The sequence below is a fragment of the Protomyctophum parallelum genome (genome assembly GCF_964188405.1).
Source record: "Protomyctophum parallelum genome assembly, chromosome: 2".
Taxonomy (NCBI): Eukaryota; Metazoa; Chordata; class Actinopteri; order Myctophiformes; family Myctophidae; genus Protomyctophum; species Protomyctophum parallelum.
Window position 1 is genome coordinate 39,693,653 of NC_139699.1, and position 15,554 is coordinate 39,709,206.

At 44.8% G+C, this 15,554-nt stretch overlaps 1 protein-coding gene across 9 annotated transcripts in view; it reads right to left on the reverse strand.

Moving 5' to 3' along the window:
- myo9aa (myosin IXAa) overlaps positions 1-15,554 on the reverse strand; it is a 156,809-nt gene that overhangs the window by 23,820 nt on the left and 117,435 nt on the right. For 5 of the 9 annotated variants that reach the window (XM_083758574.1, XM_083758575.1, XM_083758572.1 and 2 more), the window contains 12 exons: positions 14,781-14,903; positions 13,277-13,357; positions 12,727-12,837; positions 10,882-11,004; positions 9,228-9,377; positions 7,947-8,260; positions 6,869-6,932; positions 5,039-6,541; positions 4,224-4,867; positions 3,964-4,063; positions 2,493-2,720; positions 615-709 (listed from right to left, as the gene is read on the reverse strand). In XM_083758574.1, coding sequence (XP_083614700.1) covers positions 615-709; positions 2,493-2,720; positions 3,964-4,063; positions 4,224-4,867; positions 5,039-6,541; positions 6,869-6,932; positions 7,947-8,260; positions 9,228-9,377; positions 10,882-11,004; positions 12,727-12,837; positions 13,277-13,357; positions 14,781-14,903 — 3,536 coding nt within the window. The remainder of the gene's footprint in view (positions 1-614; positions 710-2,492; positions 2,721-3,963; positions 4,064-4,223; positions 4,868-5,038; positions 6,542-6,868; positions 6,933-7,946; positions 8,261-9,227; positions 9,378-10,881; positions 11,005-12,726; positions 12,838-13,276; positions 13,358-14,780; positions 14,904-15,554) is intronic. The other 4 variants (XM_083758571.1, XM_083758573.1, XM_083758570.1 and 1 more) reach the window with 4 other exon arrangements.

Consider the following 15,554-nt stretch of genomic DNA (forward strand, 5'->3'; position numbering starts at 1 on the left):
GTCCACAATTCCATGCTGTATTGATGTCGGTACCATAGGAGAGATGACAGGCAAACATTGATCAAAATAACAATTCTTCTGCATTCTGTAATTGTGTAGACTTAATGCAGATGTTTAACAATAATTAAGTTGAAGATCTAATAATATGGGTCCATTTACCACCTGGAACCCCATCAAGGACCCCTGGGGTCCCTGGAGGGGGCCACTGGTTGAGAACCACTGGCCTAGTATAAAGAAATATGCATCGTTTTGAGGATTACCAACAGCAACAGGAGAAACAAGCCGTAGCGTACTACCAAGAACCATGTTCTGGATCAGTGGTTTTCAACTAGTGGTCCGGGGTCAAATTACACCAAAAGGACCCGTACAAGAAGTCTACACTATTGGAGAATGTAGAAGAATTGTTATTTTGATCAACTGCTATTTCTCCTATGGTACCGACATCAATGCAGAATGGAATTGTGGACAAACAAAAAAAGGTTTCGGGTCTGAGATGCAAAATCTCGTGAAATGTTGGTATATGGCTTAAATGCAGAAATGGGCCATGGTATCAAAAGGGTTGAAAACCACTGTTTTGGATCAAGGGGATCTTTTGAGTTTTTGAATGTACAAACCTCCCATCTTGCGAGCTCTTGCGTAGTGTGTCCATTTTACCCAGATCTCCAGAGGACATGGCTTTGTGCTTCTTCAGTTCCCCAGAGCTTGTGGGCTGAAACGTCACAGAGCACAACAGCATGACAACACATTGACTTGTTTTATTATGCTACGAGGACTTGATTTGTCTTCAGATCCAAAGCAAGAGGATCACAGAGCATCAAACCCACCACTAGATGGCAGCATCAACTCATTGAACTTTCACATTTATTAAAGTGTTTATATGAATATTGTGGCATTGCAGGGTGACATCTCTAGAAAAATGATTTATTCTTCTTCTCATAAGGATATGGCACAAGCAACAATCGTTGCTGTCGGGAGGAAACCTCCTAACTCCATTTTTGATTTTATGGCATAAATCAGTGCTATAAAACGCTTTGGACATTGGTCCATTGAACCCTCAAACTTTCCGCTAAAGAAACTAACTTCACCACATCTCCCCCTCTCATGCAAGTAATTAACAATACAATATATAAAGTCACAACATCAACTTTGATGAGGCAGTATTGCTTTGTTTTCAAAATATAAGGTTTTCTTAATTTCATGAAAAAAAAAAAAAAAATCCTGAAAAATGAATATGTTGGAGTTAGGTGGTTTCTTCCCGACAGCAGATATATACTTTATATATTTTCCAAGGAATAAAGAATTCAGACAGAGTGTTAATGATTCCAAAGGTCACAGCAGATCGGATCCCAAGGCTGGACCAGTGGCAGCTTAGAGAGTTCATGCACAGGGGGTCATCTCCATGCTGGCTTGTGGTGGACATTTCTGTCAAAATATATTTGTTTTTGTCACGGACATACAAAATGAGTGGACAATAATATGGCCCGAAACACATAAAGAGATAGCCAGCTCTGTAACTCTAAGATTGTACACATGGAACCAAATGGCCCATAAGGGTCCATTTGGTTCCATGTGTACACTCTCAGAGTTATGGGGGTCCTTCTAGCAAACAAAACATTTGAGAATGACTAGTACTAGTGTCCTTATGTGCCGTAGTATCGTAGCAAATGAGTGTCATACATATTCTGAAGAAAACCTGGAGACTTAACATTCAGTAATTGGGTCTTATGATCCAAATATGATCATTGTAATGGTGTGTAAAAAGGATTAATTCAACCTTTTTCCACGTAACAGAGCACGTCTTTGACATGGACACATGTGTCCGTGTAAGGAAATATTGATGAATTGATGACCCCCGTTTATCTTCTACTGGACATGCAGCAGTTAAAATAAACAATTGTGAATAATGCATGAATAAAGAGCAATCTCAAATCTAGGCAACTCGTGTGTGTGTGTGTGTGTGTGTGTGTGTGTGTGTGTGTGTGAGTGAGTGTGTGTATGTGAGTGAGTGTGAGTGAGTGAGTGAGAGAGTGAGAGTGTAGATGTTAGCACGCATCAACTAGATTAAAATGCGTTAATGTTAGTTAGATTGGAGGTTGGAGCGTCCGCTAGAAAAGGGTTAATGTTAGCATTAAAGTTAATATTGGACGGAAAAGCACATTTTTGTGAAAAAATGCCTTGCATCGATGAGTAGCTTCTAATAAGCTAACTGAAAGAGTAATATGAAAACTCAATATACTACAATAAAAATGAAAGTCAAATTTAGGAGGTTAATGGATTCCCTAAATTTGTAGCAGACATTGAAGCAGACACGTGCTTTTCCTTCTCACAGTAATTACGTAGAAAACATATCGTATTAGAAGATAGGAAAACGCTGATCAAAGACTTGGTCAGTATAAGCTCTATGTTATAGCCTCTGCTGAGCGGGTTAGCCATGTTTTAAAAACAACTACAGATCAATTTGACGGCCGCTGTCTGGTTTCTGGGCCCGTTACCATCTCAGAGTCACTGAAACAGGCTTCTCCTAGGCCCGCCTCCATGGAGTTCTGTTTGGGAAGGGGCAGTGTATAATGGCGGGGGCTCGTGGCGGCGGGGGTGGCGTCGCCGTCATAATCGTCCTCGTCGGACTCGCGCCCCCCCGCTGAGACCACGGGGGCGCGGGTGAGGAAGTCGGAGCGCGTCCGCGCCATTCGAGCTTTCTTTTTGTGGCCTGCTCTCCCCACCTGGCGTTCAGCACAAGTCAACAACACATCATGTAAACATCAATGTATATTAATAAGAACGTAAGGCTACCAAAGGAAATTTCACTATCATGTCATTCCAGACAGCAGATTCGTCGCACCACGGGAGCCAAACTGCACCCGGAAGTTTGGTGGAATGCATTGGAGTCAATGAGAGCCCGGTGAGCAGCTCATGAACAAACACTATTTCTGAATGACTGAGACCTTTGTAAAGTAATCGCTTCTGGACAATAACAGAGACATATAACACATTATTGTCTGCTATGTTGCTTTTCGATGTGTACACTGTAATTTTATAGAGGTATCTAAAGGGCACAAACTACAAAGTACGTTTCTGAACGTGCCAAGTATCACAAGACTGTTACCAAATTGCGTGATACCTCCGAGACCGAAAGGATATCTGATGCTTTTTATTGCCTCAATAAAATGTAAAGATGTACAGTCTGGGCACATGGAAAATAAATAATAAATAATAATAATAAAATGATGTACTGGGCACATGGAAAAGCAAGTGATTAGAAAACAACCTGTGACATGGCTTCTTTTACTCTATATTCCGGAACCGATTATATGACAAAGGATCATATCAATCATTCAGAAATAATGTTTGATCACAAGTTGGTCCAGCCGGCTCTATTCACTGGTGTGTATTTCATGGAACTTCCGGTGAGAGGTTTGCCACACATGAAAGCGTTCATCCCGTCGCCATTGGCTTCGTTTCCTTCAGTAAAGAGCTTCCTTCACTTCAGTAAAGAGCTTCATTGGTAAACATGAAGGACTTTTCCCAAACAGTGGGTCGGGACCCGTTTGTGGGTCACAGACCAATTTGTTTATGGGTCACGACTCGAGTAAAAATCTGTCCATTTCCATAAACAAAAAATTATAAAAAGAAGAGGTGAAAATAGCTGATCTACAAGCTCGCAATGCATTGAGCACTTGAGATAGTTTGAATCCCGGGCAAACGTCTAAAGTCTCTTTCGGGACTCGACCTGGAAAGTTTTGGAACCAGTGGTTTAGTACATTTAGTTATTATTTACATATAGCCCCTTTAGTGTCCATGCCAAACCACTGCACCGTAAGACACTTTCTTACTAGTTTCTTCACGGGTAGGCATCCTGCGCCCCTATCACTCACTCAAGCATGCAAATACAAAAGTGCACACCCACAAACTATATCATTTATATGTATGGTATTATCTATAGCTATTAGGTGAAAAACCACCCACCTCCCGTGGTTTGGATCCCTTAGAAGGTTTGGTGACAGGTGAGGGCCCGTCTTTGTGGATAGTTATCGGCTTCTCCGGAGTAACAGCATCCTTGTCAAACCTAAAACAAAGATAGATACAATAGAAGGGGGAATAAAAACACAAACAAAATGGGTTATTAAAATGAACACGAAAACCGAAAAGTATCATGAATAATACTATAAATTAAAAAAAATCGACAAAACAGATGAACACGATGGTTCCATTACTATTACACTCACTTGGTAAACGTCACCCGGTCTTTAGGAGAGAAGAAGATGTTCCCCTTGTCGGTCATGTTGACCGTCGTACCCTTATTGGCGGGCGTCTTCCTGGTGTGCACCTTGCCTCTGGTGCCTCCTGCGTCTCGAGACTCCAGGGTGAGTTTGGGTGCCCAGCCGTCAGCCCCAGGCCTGGCCTCCTTCAGCCTCTCTCTGGGTGCCAGTGGAGGCTGAACAATCCGGGGCTGAGATGCACTACCCTGGATAACATCTACCGCCGTGGGACGAGGGGGCGCGACAGAGTCCGACCGAGTTCTGGCATGAGGAGCCAGCTCCGGCGTTCTCTCGATGAACAGCGAGCTGGGTCTGAGTGGCCTGCCGGAGGTGCCGGAGGTGCCGGCGGCTCGAGAGACATCGGCGCCACTCTGACGGCTCTTCTGGATCCGGTGCAAGGCCTCTTCCCGCTGCTTCTCAAAGCGGTCCCTCTCGTACTGAGCGAAGACGTGGCGCTGCTTCTCCAGGACCTCCGTCTGCAGTCGGATCTGCTCCATCATCTGCCTCTCGTTGTGCCGCTGCTGGCTGCGCAGCCGCTCCTGCTGCTCCGAGTTCAGGCGCTCCAGCTTCTCCAGCACAGCCTGGTTGGCCACAGGGACCACAGGAGTCTGCTTCACAAGTACAAATAAAGTGGATGAAACTCGTTTCCATAGTGTCGTTTTTCAAGAAAAAAGAAACGGTTAGTGTTGGAGGTTTGGGTTGCAAGTAGATAAATATATATACTTTGTATTATTATTATTTTTTGCTTTTACCACAAAAGGTCCAAAAACATATTTACACACCTGGTTGGCCACGGGGACATTAGGAGTCTGGGTGGCCAACAGGACAGCCTGGTGGTCCACAGGGGGGACAGGAGCAGTGTGGCTGCTTGGCTGGTGGTCCAGAGGGGGGACAGGAGCAGTGTGGCTGCTTGGCTGGTGGTCCACAGGGGGGACAGGAGCAGTGTGGCTGCTTGCCTGGTGGACCACAGGGGGGACAGGTGCAGTGTGGCTGCTTGTCTGGAGGTCCAGAGGGGGGACAGGAGCAGTGTGGCTGCTTGGCTGGTGGACCACAGGGGGGACAGGAGCAGTGTGGCTGCTTGTCTGGTGGTCCAGAGGGGGGACAGGAGCAGTGTGGCTGCTTGCCTGGTGGTCCACAGGGGGGACAGGAGCAGTGTGGCTGCTTGTCTGGTGGTCCACAGGGGGGACAGGAGCAGTGTGGCTGCTTGGCTGCAGAGGCGACGTCTGGGCCGCTTTGTCCCGGAGCTCCACAGGAGGACGGACCACCGTTGCACCGAGCTCCTCCCTCACAGGCGTTTCTTTCTGCTGCATGCTGATGACCACCACCACCGGTCGCCGTGTCGACTCTCTCCTCTCTCTGAGAGGCTTGGTGACGGTGGATGTAGTGGCTGTAGTGGAGGTGGAGACAGCTGCCACATCGGAAGGACGGTTAGCGACGGCCATGCCGCCCTCGTTGGCAGGAACGTAGAAGGTCGGGAGGTAGTTCTCCATTTTGGGCGGAAGTGTCGGAGAGGGGGGTTCCAGGTCGACGTTGGCCTGGCTCTGACTTTGTTGAGGGGCCATGACGACGGGAGAAACACCAACCCTGGGAGGCTGGTCTGGCTTAGGGCTTGAGAAGAACACCTCCGGTTGTTCTGGCACCTCCGCTTCTGGCGCAGCCGAGACAACGAGAGGAGAGCTAGGCTCGTCGTCGTCGAGTGTTTCCGCCCTAGCAATGGGCGCTTCCTCGTCGTCCAGTGTTTCCACCGTAGCCCTGGGCGGTGTGGGCGCCTCCTCGTCCATGCTGAGAAGTTCAAAACTGCCCTTGGAACTCTGGCTGTCCGGGGTGCCCTGGGGCGAGCACAGGGCGTCCGGGGTGGCAGGAGGCAGGATCTCAGCAGACCAGCGCCTCTCCTCGGAGGAGGGGGACGCTCCACCGCCGGTGGCTCGGACCTTCAGGAGCTCCAGGCTGAACTTGGCCTGCTCCAGTTCCCTCATCCGCCGGCTCTCCCTCTTGGCCCGGGTGGTCTTCTGGCCGGGCTCGTCCACAGCTCTGCTTCTCTCTCGCACCACCACGGTGGACGCTGCGCTCGAACCCGGCACCTCGGGGTGAGCTCCACATGACCCGAGCTCTAGTGCGCCTTCTTCTCTTCCCGCTCCTTCCTGTTGTGTTTCCTGCGGCACCCCCTTCTGAAGGCTCCTTTCCCGCTCCTGGTAGGAGCAGTCCTCCCACGTGCTCAGATCCAGGCCCATGAAGCTGGGCGGTGAGGGCTCCTCTTCTGGGGAAACTCTGGCCTGTCCACAGGGACACGGTTACACATTTAAATTGGGGATTATTGTCACACAAATAATTTAACGATTTCAATCTGTTTTTTTTTTTGTTTTTTTTTTGCATTGAAACAATTTGTATTTCTGTTTGTCTTTTAGCCTTCGTGATCACAAACCCTGCAGATATGACAAATAACTTAAATCTAAAACTTTGTAAAGTAAAAGCTTGTAGATCTGCTATATCTGCTATTAAATATATATATATAATTTTTCAACATGGAAAACGATTGACGATTATGCAAAAATAATTGTGATAATCTCAAATAATTGTGTTTAGGCGATTATGAATAATTGTGAGAGGCCTACCTGTCCATTCTCGCCCTGGTGCTCTCGCTTCTCTCTCGACCGCTGCTCTTTGAGTTCTAAAAAGCTGTCGATCAAGGTGGCATGAGGAAAGGTCAATTTGTCATCCAAACCGAAATGCTAAATGCTAAATTACACACAACAAAAAAGGGTTCTATACTAAATGAATACAATACAACGGCTGGGTGCACAGACTGGGTGCACCACAGTAGCAGCCCAAAATAATTCTTTCTCTCTGAGCTACTTTGTGTCTGGTTGCTTGACGTCATGAATATGATCTGACCAAAGGGCCGGTCAGTTGGCTCCTTGTGAACTCTAATGAACTGTGCAACAATGGTCCTTAATCTGGATTACAGCCAGTGTACAGAGAAAAAATGTTCACTTTGAATTACAACGGATGTTGTTTTAGCAAGAAACACATATTTTCTATAAAGGTAGGTATAATGAAATAAAAAGCCAAATGTTAAAATGTCTTAAAGCAGTAGTTCACCCAAAACATCCTGTTACATTCCTAAATCAATAATGTTATGACCAGCAGTGCCAGTGGTTCCCTATGGAGACACAAAGGAGACTCTTTGTGTAAATAAATAAATAAATAAATGAGATCCTGTAATCCATTTTTTGACAGCTCCCGTTGCTAGGCAATGCCTTGTTCAGAGCATGTTTTGCGCATGCAAAAATAAAAAGCCATACACTTCCTAGTTTACGGGCCGACAAAACGTATTATGACTAAATCTATGGCACTCTCCATGGTTTTGATCTAAATTGTTCTAAATTGTCTGTCTAAATTTCTGACTTAACCAATCATCTCGTTTGGAATATTAACGCTTCTAAAGAGAGTTCAGACAAGGTAGCGCGAGGTAGTAATGGAACATTATACCTCCCGGTTTTTTGGGGGAAATGGAAGGCGGGGCCTTTCAGAGTAAAATCTGCCCATCTGCTTGGCACTCTAGCACCTTTATTCTGAAAATTTCTCCGGCAAAAGTAGTGTTAATCGGCAGCAAAATGAACAGGGATAATGAATTACCACTGGTCTTATGACTAAAGGTTGGTTGATGAATTAAGGGTGGGTGTTAGTTACCTGTGCCTGGCGAGGAAGCCTCGGCCCAGGGACTGCAGTCGTACCACGGTGCCGTAGAGCCGCAGGTAGGCCTCTCGGGCTGCGTGGCAGCGCCAAGCGGTCTGAATGACCAGAGCGGCCGAACAGCGCCGGTAAAGCCACAGCCTCCACGGTCTCTGGAGCACCAGGGCAGCTTCCTTCCACAGCTGGAACCTCTGCCGCGCTCTGTAGCCTCGCCAGTACGTCTGGAGACACAACGCCGCCCCCTCCTGGACGTGAAGGTCATAGTCCTCCTCTTCCTCTCGGAGTCTGGACTGGTATGCGCGCCACCATTGCTGCGTGGAGATTATTACAATGTACAATGTTGTGATTCTTTAAAGTGTTCATTTTGACAGCAAATTCAGATTTTGTTTTAGTCAATGATTGATTGATTCATATTAATATTAATATTTCACAGTATGTAGAATGGGTAATTTAATTTCAAAAGAAAGCACAAGTCAATACAAAAACTGTTACTTTGTGGACGATCCATGACATTACACTTATTTAACAGGGTCCACCATTTTCAATTCATCAGAACATTTAGAGACATACTGTACAAATAGCCATAGTCTTTTGAATGAAATTTCATTTAGTTTTAGTCATATTTTGGTTGCGCAACCAACCATTAAGGGCACATTCAGAAATAGCGCACTGAGCGCACTGTGCAATGCAAACCAATAGGCGAGTGCACTCTGGTGCGGTACTTACAAACGCGCCCAAAATGACTTGTCTTTTAGTTCTACAGGATCGCTTCTCCACTAGTCCCTCCCTAACATTTTTGACTAGTTTTTATTTGTTGACGAAATTATCAATATATTTAGTCTCAATTTTAGTCATCATAGCATAGTTTTTATTTAGTTTTTGTCAATGAAAAAAGGTAGTTGATGAACATTTTTAGCCATAGTTGACAAAATCAACACTGGTTTAGTTCACAAAATGTGATACAGTAATTCCTAGACCAACAGCAAAATAGATGAATCATGTCAGATCAGACCAAACACGTTTCTTTGAAATGTTACTATTAAAAATTAAACATAAACAGCACTCTAATCACAAGTGTATTCTTTGGGGAAAATATGGGTCATTAAGAAATTACTTAAATATTGAAATTTAAGAAGTAATAAAAAACTAAACAATGGGCAAAACAATGGGTGGATTGTAATGGGCTAATACAGACAGTAGATGACTAAATGCTACAGGGCATGACAGTGTGCAAAAGATACGAGAGAGAGGTTCACAGAAAAAGGACGGTATTGTTACCTGGAGGCAGACGGCGGCTTCTCTCATCCTGACAAAGTGCTTCCTCTCCAGACCGGCCCTGAAGCGACGCTGCAGCGCCACGATGTGTCTCAGAACCTCCGCGTGGAGTAAGGCCTGTAGCCGCTGGCGCTCTGCCTCCCGGAGAAACACCTGACGGGAGGGGAACGCAAAGCTCAATTTATACTCTCCATCTAGCCCTAAACCTCCCGTAGAAACACCTGAGGGGAACGCAAAGCTCAATTTATACTCTCCATCTAGCACTAAACCTCCCGGAGAAACACCTGAGGGGAACGCAGAGCTTATACTCTCCATCTAGCCCTAAACCTCCCGTAGAAACACCTGAGGGGAACGCAGAGCTCAATTTATACTCTCCATCTAGCCCTAAACCTCCCGTAGAAACACCTGAGGGGAACGCAGAGCTCAATTTATACTCTCCATCTAGCCCTAAACCTCCCGTAGAAACACCTGAGGGGAACGCAGAGCTCAATTTATACTCTCCATCTAGCCCTAAACCTCCCGTAGAAACACCTGAGGGGAACGCAAAGCTCAATTTATACTCTCCATCTAGCACTAAACCTCCCGGAGAAACACCTGAGGGGAACGCAAAGCTCAATTTATACTCTCCATCTAGCCCTAAACCTCCCGGAGAAACACCTGAGGGGAGGGGAATCCCAATTTATCCTCCATCACATGACGGTGCTGCCGCTTGCCAAAAAGAATGGATGTGCGAGCTAACGTCCGTTCTTTTTGGCAAGCTTTAAAATGAAGCTTTAGGCACGCACGCACGCACACATGCACGGATACAAAGAAGAAGGGGGTCATCCATGTATACACTTACACTCGCAACGCACACAAACACACATATTTAAGAAACTCTGGCCGGATGCACGGTCACAAGAATGTCAGGTATGGTCTTGTAATTATATAGACATCAGCCAAATGGAATGCCCACTTCTATCGTTCATACTGGAGACATAGATACACAGGTCTTTATTACACCCTGTCAATCAGAAAGAATATGCGTAATACAGAGCTATTCACTAATTTCTCTCTCTACATAATTACTACTGGACAAACAGTTAAGCAACACACATGGGTTTTTTATTTGGTATCCCTTCCAGGATACCAGCTATTTTAAGATGGAATAATGAAAGATCAATAATTTGAGTGAATCAATTATGGTTATTGGACTTTTCAATTTGAATGCCTCAGTATGTAGATTCCGTTCGCTCTGGTGTTTATAAACATTGGGATGAAACGTGTTGAATGCCATGTTTTGAATGTCTATGACAGGCCTATACCCTTCCATTTTACAATTAGTAGATGCTCTTCATCCAGAGTGACTTACAGTAAGCAAGAACAACACAAGGTAATACAAATGTATAGAAATAAATCTACTGTAGGATTATAGTAAGTACCAAGATCCTACCATCAGTCGAACAGTAGAATATCTGTACAGTGAAACTATAACACATAGTTATAGGATGCTAGATCAATAGTGACCTGATAATCTGTGTACATAACATGCTACATACAGTACATGCTATGTACCTTAATATCAAAATGACATTAATAAGAGGGAAAGCAGGCTGTTACACATTTATTTGTAGAACAAGAGAGCTGAAATGAGAGGGCAACGTATGTAAATAAATACCATAGTTCTGCCAACTTGGAATCCGTCGGGGGCGAGGACGTTCCTGCCCAGGTACTGTTGGACGCCGGCCTGCGTGGTACCAGTGCCTTCTGGGAGAAGAACTCGGAAGTGATGTACAAAATCCTGCAGAGGAAAGCAGAGGGAGTGTTTATGAGAAATACACTACAGTATATACTGTACATCAATGTGAGACAGAAAGTGTTCAATGAGACACACAACTTGTGTGAACTTCAATTCACGGTTAACTGCACTGGGGAAGAAAAAAAGAAAAACAACATACGCTTCTAACTCTTCACATCTCAATTGTTCCTTACAGTGCAAACATGTACACATTTGATGCTTTAGACGAGTATACTCGTTCTAAGGCGTTTAATATCGATATAAGATTGCCTCTGTATTTTTGGAATCGCTCCGGTTGCTAGGGCCTTGACTGCACTGCGTCTGGGCGACCAACTCCATTAGCTTCTGTATTAGACATAGCATGTCCACGCTCTTTTCTCGGAAAATACGGTGCTGTCCGTGGTAGTGATCAGATCGGCGATGTTCGGAGGTCATTCTGAATTTCCGGTCATTGCGATTGGAATATTGACGTTTTGTGGAGAGAGGGTGGACGTTGTCTTAGCTCGCTAGCATTGGCTCTATTGTTATTAGCATTCAAGATGGAGACAAACCGGACGTGTGTCATACAAAAACAGACACAAAATATTTTCAGTTGGGGGTCCGTGGCCAAATACATTTAATTCTGGGTGGTCCTTGACATGTTTGAGCATCACTCATCAGTTCCAAACAGTTTTCAGCCACAGGTGTAAACGGGTTAACCAGAACCAAGGTTTTGGTTGAGTATCTCAGCAGTTTCAGGTTAAGTTCTTTTGCTGTCCACTAGGAGGCGCATCACGCTGGGTAAGACCTACACTGTAGAGTACATTGCTGGAATGTGGCGGAAGTAGCAGGATTTTGGCAGAAGTACCGCTCAAGGGAATGACTGTAAAGTGACATCACTTTACAGTCACTTTACAGATCTGTACATTTACTGTGAATGAAACAAGTGTTGGAAAATATCGTATCCGGGGGAAATACATCTGATGGATGTTCCGGCCCAACACTTCCGGCTATGCACTCTCTGCCTTAGGTTGTGACCAGGCTTTTCTCTTGGCAGATGAGTAAGGCTGGGACTGAGGCTAGAGGCGCATGCACTTTCAGGTTAAGGTCCTTGCTGCCCAGATTCACGGGGTTCAGACATCATGGCAGAAATATGCTGAGCTCTCACTCTTCAAACTAAGGCCCATTGTCCGAGTTCAATACAGCTAGTGCAGTCTAAGGCTGTAGGGGGTGGATGGGGAAACACATGCTGTGTTTATACAATTACAACTGAAACTCTGGGACAATGGCGAGGCTCTGTTCTGCAGAAAATTCATAGAGTGACACACTCAAAAGATATTTATAATCAGTTGCCCGCCAGACCACTAATATGTTTGGAGGAAATTAAGAACTGGGGGAGAAAGCCTGAAGCAAAATGTATATGTGCTATTTTTACACTCAATGTGGACTTTGCAGATTCTAAGTCAGCCAGAGGGGTTGATCTGACCTTTGCCAAGAAGGAACATGTCACTCTGAGGACACAGACATGCCTTTAGAGTGTGTGTGTGTGTGTGTGTGTGTGTGTGTGTGTGTGCGCGCGCACACGAGTGTGCGTGCGTGCGTGTATGCGAGTGTGCGTGCATGCGTGCGTACGTGTGTGTGTGTGTGTGTGTGTGTGTGTGTGTGTGTGTGTGTGAAGGAACATGTCACTCTGATGACACAGACATGCTTTTAGTATCAGCGTGTGTGTGCACGCGTGTGCGTTACCTTAAAGGTGTATTTGCAGTTGTAGCCCGACTGTCTGATGCGTACAGTCTCCAGCATACCCGTGTAGCGTAGCTGCCTCAGCACTAAGGCATCGTTAAACCGTAGAGGAAGCTGAGAGAGGAAGACAGAGAGAAAGACAGAGATAATTAAGAGCAGGTAAACAAACAACAAAGAAACAATGACTCCTGTTAAAGCCTGACTCACTGTTTCAAGTGGGAAGCCCCACCACCAAATAACATTTCAAGTTGTTAAACGGCAAGTTAAATAAATTAGCAGCGGAGACTGTTATTTTAATTGTCAGCTCCTGATGCGACTAATACTATAAACAGATTACAGACATTCTTTTAAAACAGTATTTGTGGTATTTTGTTATTTCAAGACCTCCAAATAGCATATTTTCATTTACAAATTATGCTCTTTTTCAGCACCACCTGGTGGTCACCAGTTTAGGCTTTGGTTGCCAATTCGCCCATTATAAAGAGTCAAAGTGAAATGAACCATAGCGTACCTTCTCAGCAAAAGAGTCAAAGTGAAATGAACCATAGCGTACCTTCTCAGCGTTGGAGCGGATGCACTTGACAAAGTAGGGCTCTGACTGACCCAGAGTCTCCATCAGCTTATTGAGAGAGGCCTGCAGAGTAAACAACAACAACATGTTATGTTATTGAGAGAGGCCTACAGAGTAAACAACAATAACATGTTATATTGAGAGAGGCTTACATAGTAAACAACAATAACATGTTATGATATTGAGAGAGGCTTACAGAGTAAACAACAACAACATGTTATGATATTGAGAGAGGCCTACAGAGTAAACAACAATAACATGTTATGATATTGAGAGAGGCTTACATAGTAAACAACAATAACATGTTATGATATTGAGAGAGGCTTACAGAGTAAACAACAACAACAACATGTTATGATATTGAGAGAGGCCTGCAGAGTAAACAACAACAACATGTTATGATATTGAGAGAGGCTTACAGAGTAAACAACAATAACATGTTATGATATTGAGAGAGGCTTACAGAGTAAACAACAATAACATGTTATGATATTGAGAGAGGCTTACAGAGTAGTAAAATAAGTAAAATACGTTATTTGTGGCAGATATGTCAAATAACAAAACTATACAAAGAAATTACGGACATATTTAATAATTTTATACTATTTTTATACTAGAAAAGATCTCTGAAATATTTCAGCTTTTTTAATTGTGACGATTATGCAAAACAATGCGTTTAACAAATTGCGATTATCGAAAATAATTGCGATTAGACACTTACACGTAATGTAATAATTGTGACCCATCTCCTTTTTGCTCCATTACAGTGTACGTTATTTTGTTGCACTATAATTTAATTCCACTGTACACTGTACACTGTACACAAGAGATATTGTAAGGGATCATAAAGGTTTGCGAATATATGAAACCATGTTCTGTTTTATAGAGGAACCAGATCTCAGGGACTGAGTTGGTTTGAGTTGAACCACATGTTTGAGACATACGTGTCCATAAATAACATACCTGGTGCACACATGACACACACACGCCACAACCCACTGTGTTTACGGATGTGCGCAATTACACAGATATACTGTGTATGTGTGTGTACGGTAAAAGAAACCATATGTGCAGCAGCAGTTCCCATGTACATGTACATTCTGGTATGTGCATCTGTGCATGCACATGTGTGGTAGCGTGTGTGTGTGTGTGTGTGTGTGTGTGTGTGTGTATGTGTGTGTGTGTGTTATTTCAGCAGCAAGAGGAATTCAGCCCTCCCCCTATGGGAGATTAAAGCAAGTAGCCACAGTGGAGGATGTGGGAAGTGAAGTCATCCACACATTGAGACCAGAGGGGCTCGCAGTCCTTCACTACCACCCCATTGGTGGCAAGTCATCCACACATTGAGGCCAGATAAGAGGGCTGCCTGCCAGAGGGGCGTGTGTGTGTGTGTGTGTGTGTGTGTGTGTGTGTGTGTGTGTGTGCGTGCGTGCGTGCGTGCGTGCGTGCGTGCGTGCGTGCGTGCGTGCGTGCGTGCGTGCGTGACCTGGAACTGTGCACTGATGCTGGGCGGTTTCTTTTTCTTGTGGAGGTGGAGGAGGGACTTAGTGATGCGGTCGTGTAGAGTGAGTTTACTGAGGTATCTGAGACTCTTTACATCCAGGAGGTTCTGTAGAAGGAAAGGAGACACGGTCACCTGTTGCAGGGCTTCCCAAAGTGGGAGCCGTGGCACCCTAGGGTGCTGTGATGCAAGTCCAGTTGTGTCTCAGTATGCTTTGATAAAATGTATCAATATCACTTCAGTTCACTTAGACCAGGGATGTCAAACTCATTTTGAGTTGAGGGTCCGCATTGGACGAAAGGTGACTTGATGAGGGCTAGGGTCTAGACTCTACAGACATGAGTTGCACCGTTCTTGGTACTTTCTTTTTCAAGTCTCTACACCAAGTCTCTTCACAAAATATATCAGATCTACAAGCTCACAACACGTCAGATGTTATCCCTAGAAAAGACGAATCCATGGAGCGGTGCCCTGTAGGCCAGGTGTAGCCAATCGATGCTGAGGTGTCAAGCCTGCGCTTAATGATACACCTCAGCTATGGCTGCGCCCAGGGCAGCCCTCCGTGGATACGTCTATACGGGACTCTGGGGTTCATTTCAAGTTGTTAAACGGCAAGTAAAAAGGTTATTTTCAATCTGTTCTAATTTGGAAACAATATCATCTCAAGTTGTCCTTGCGAGTCGCGACATACTGGATCTTAGAGATTCACATTATGTATATTCGTTAACATGACATGATGATGTAATTCAGGGGTAGCGT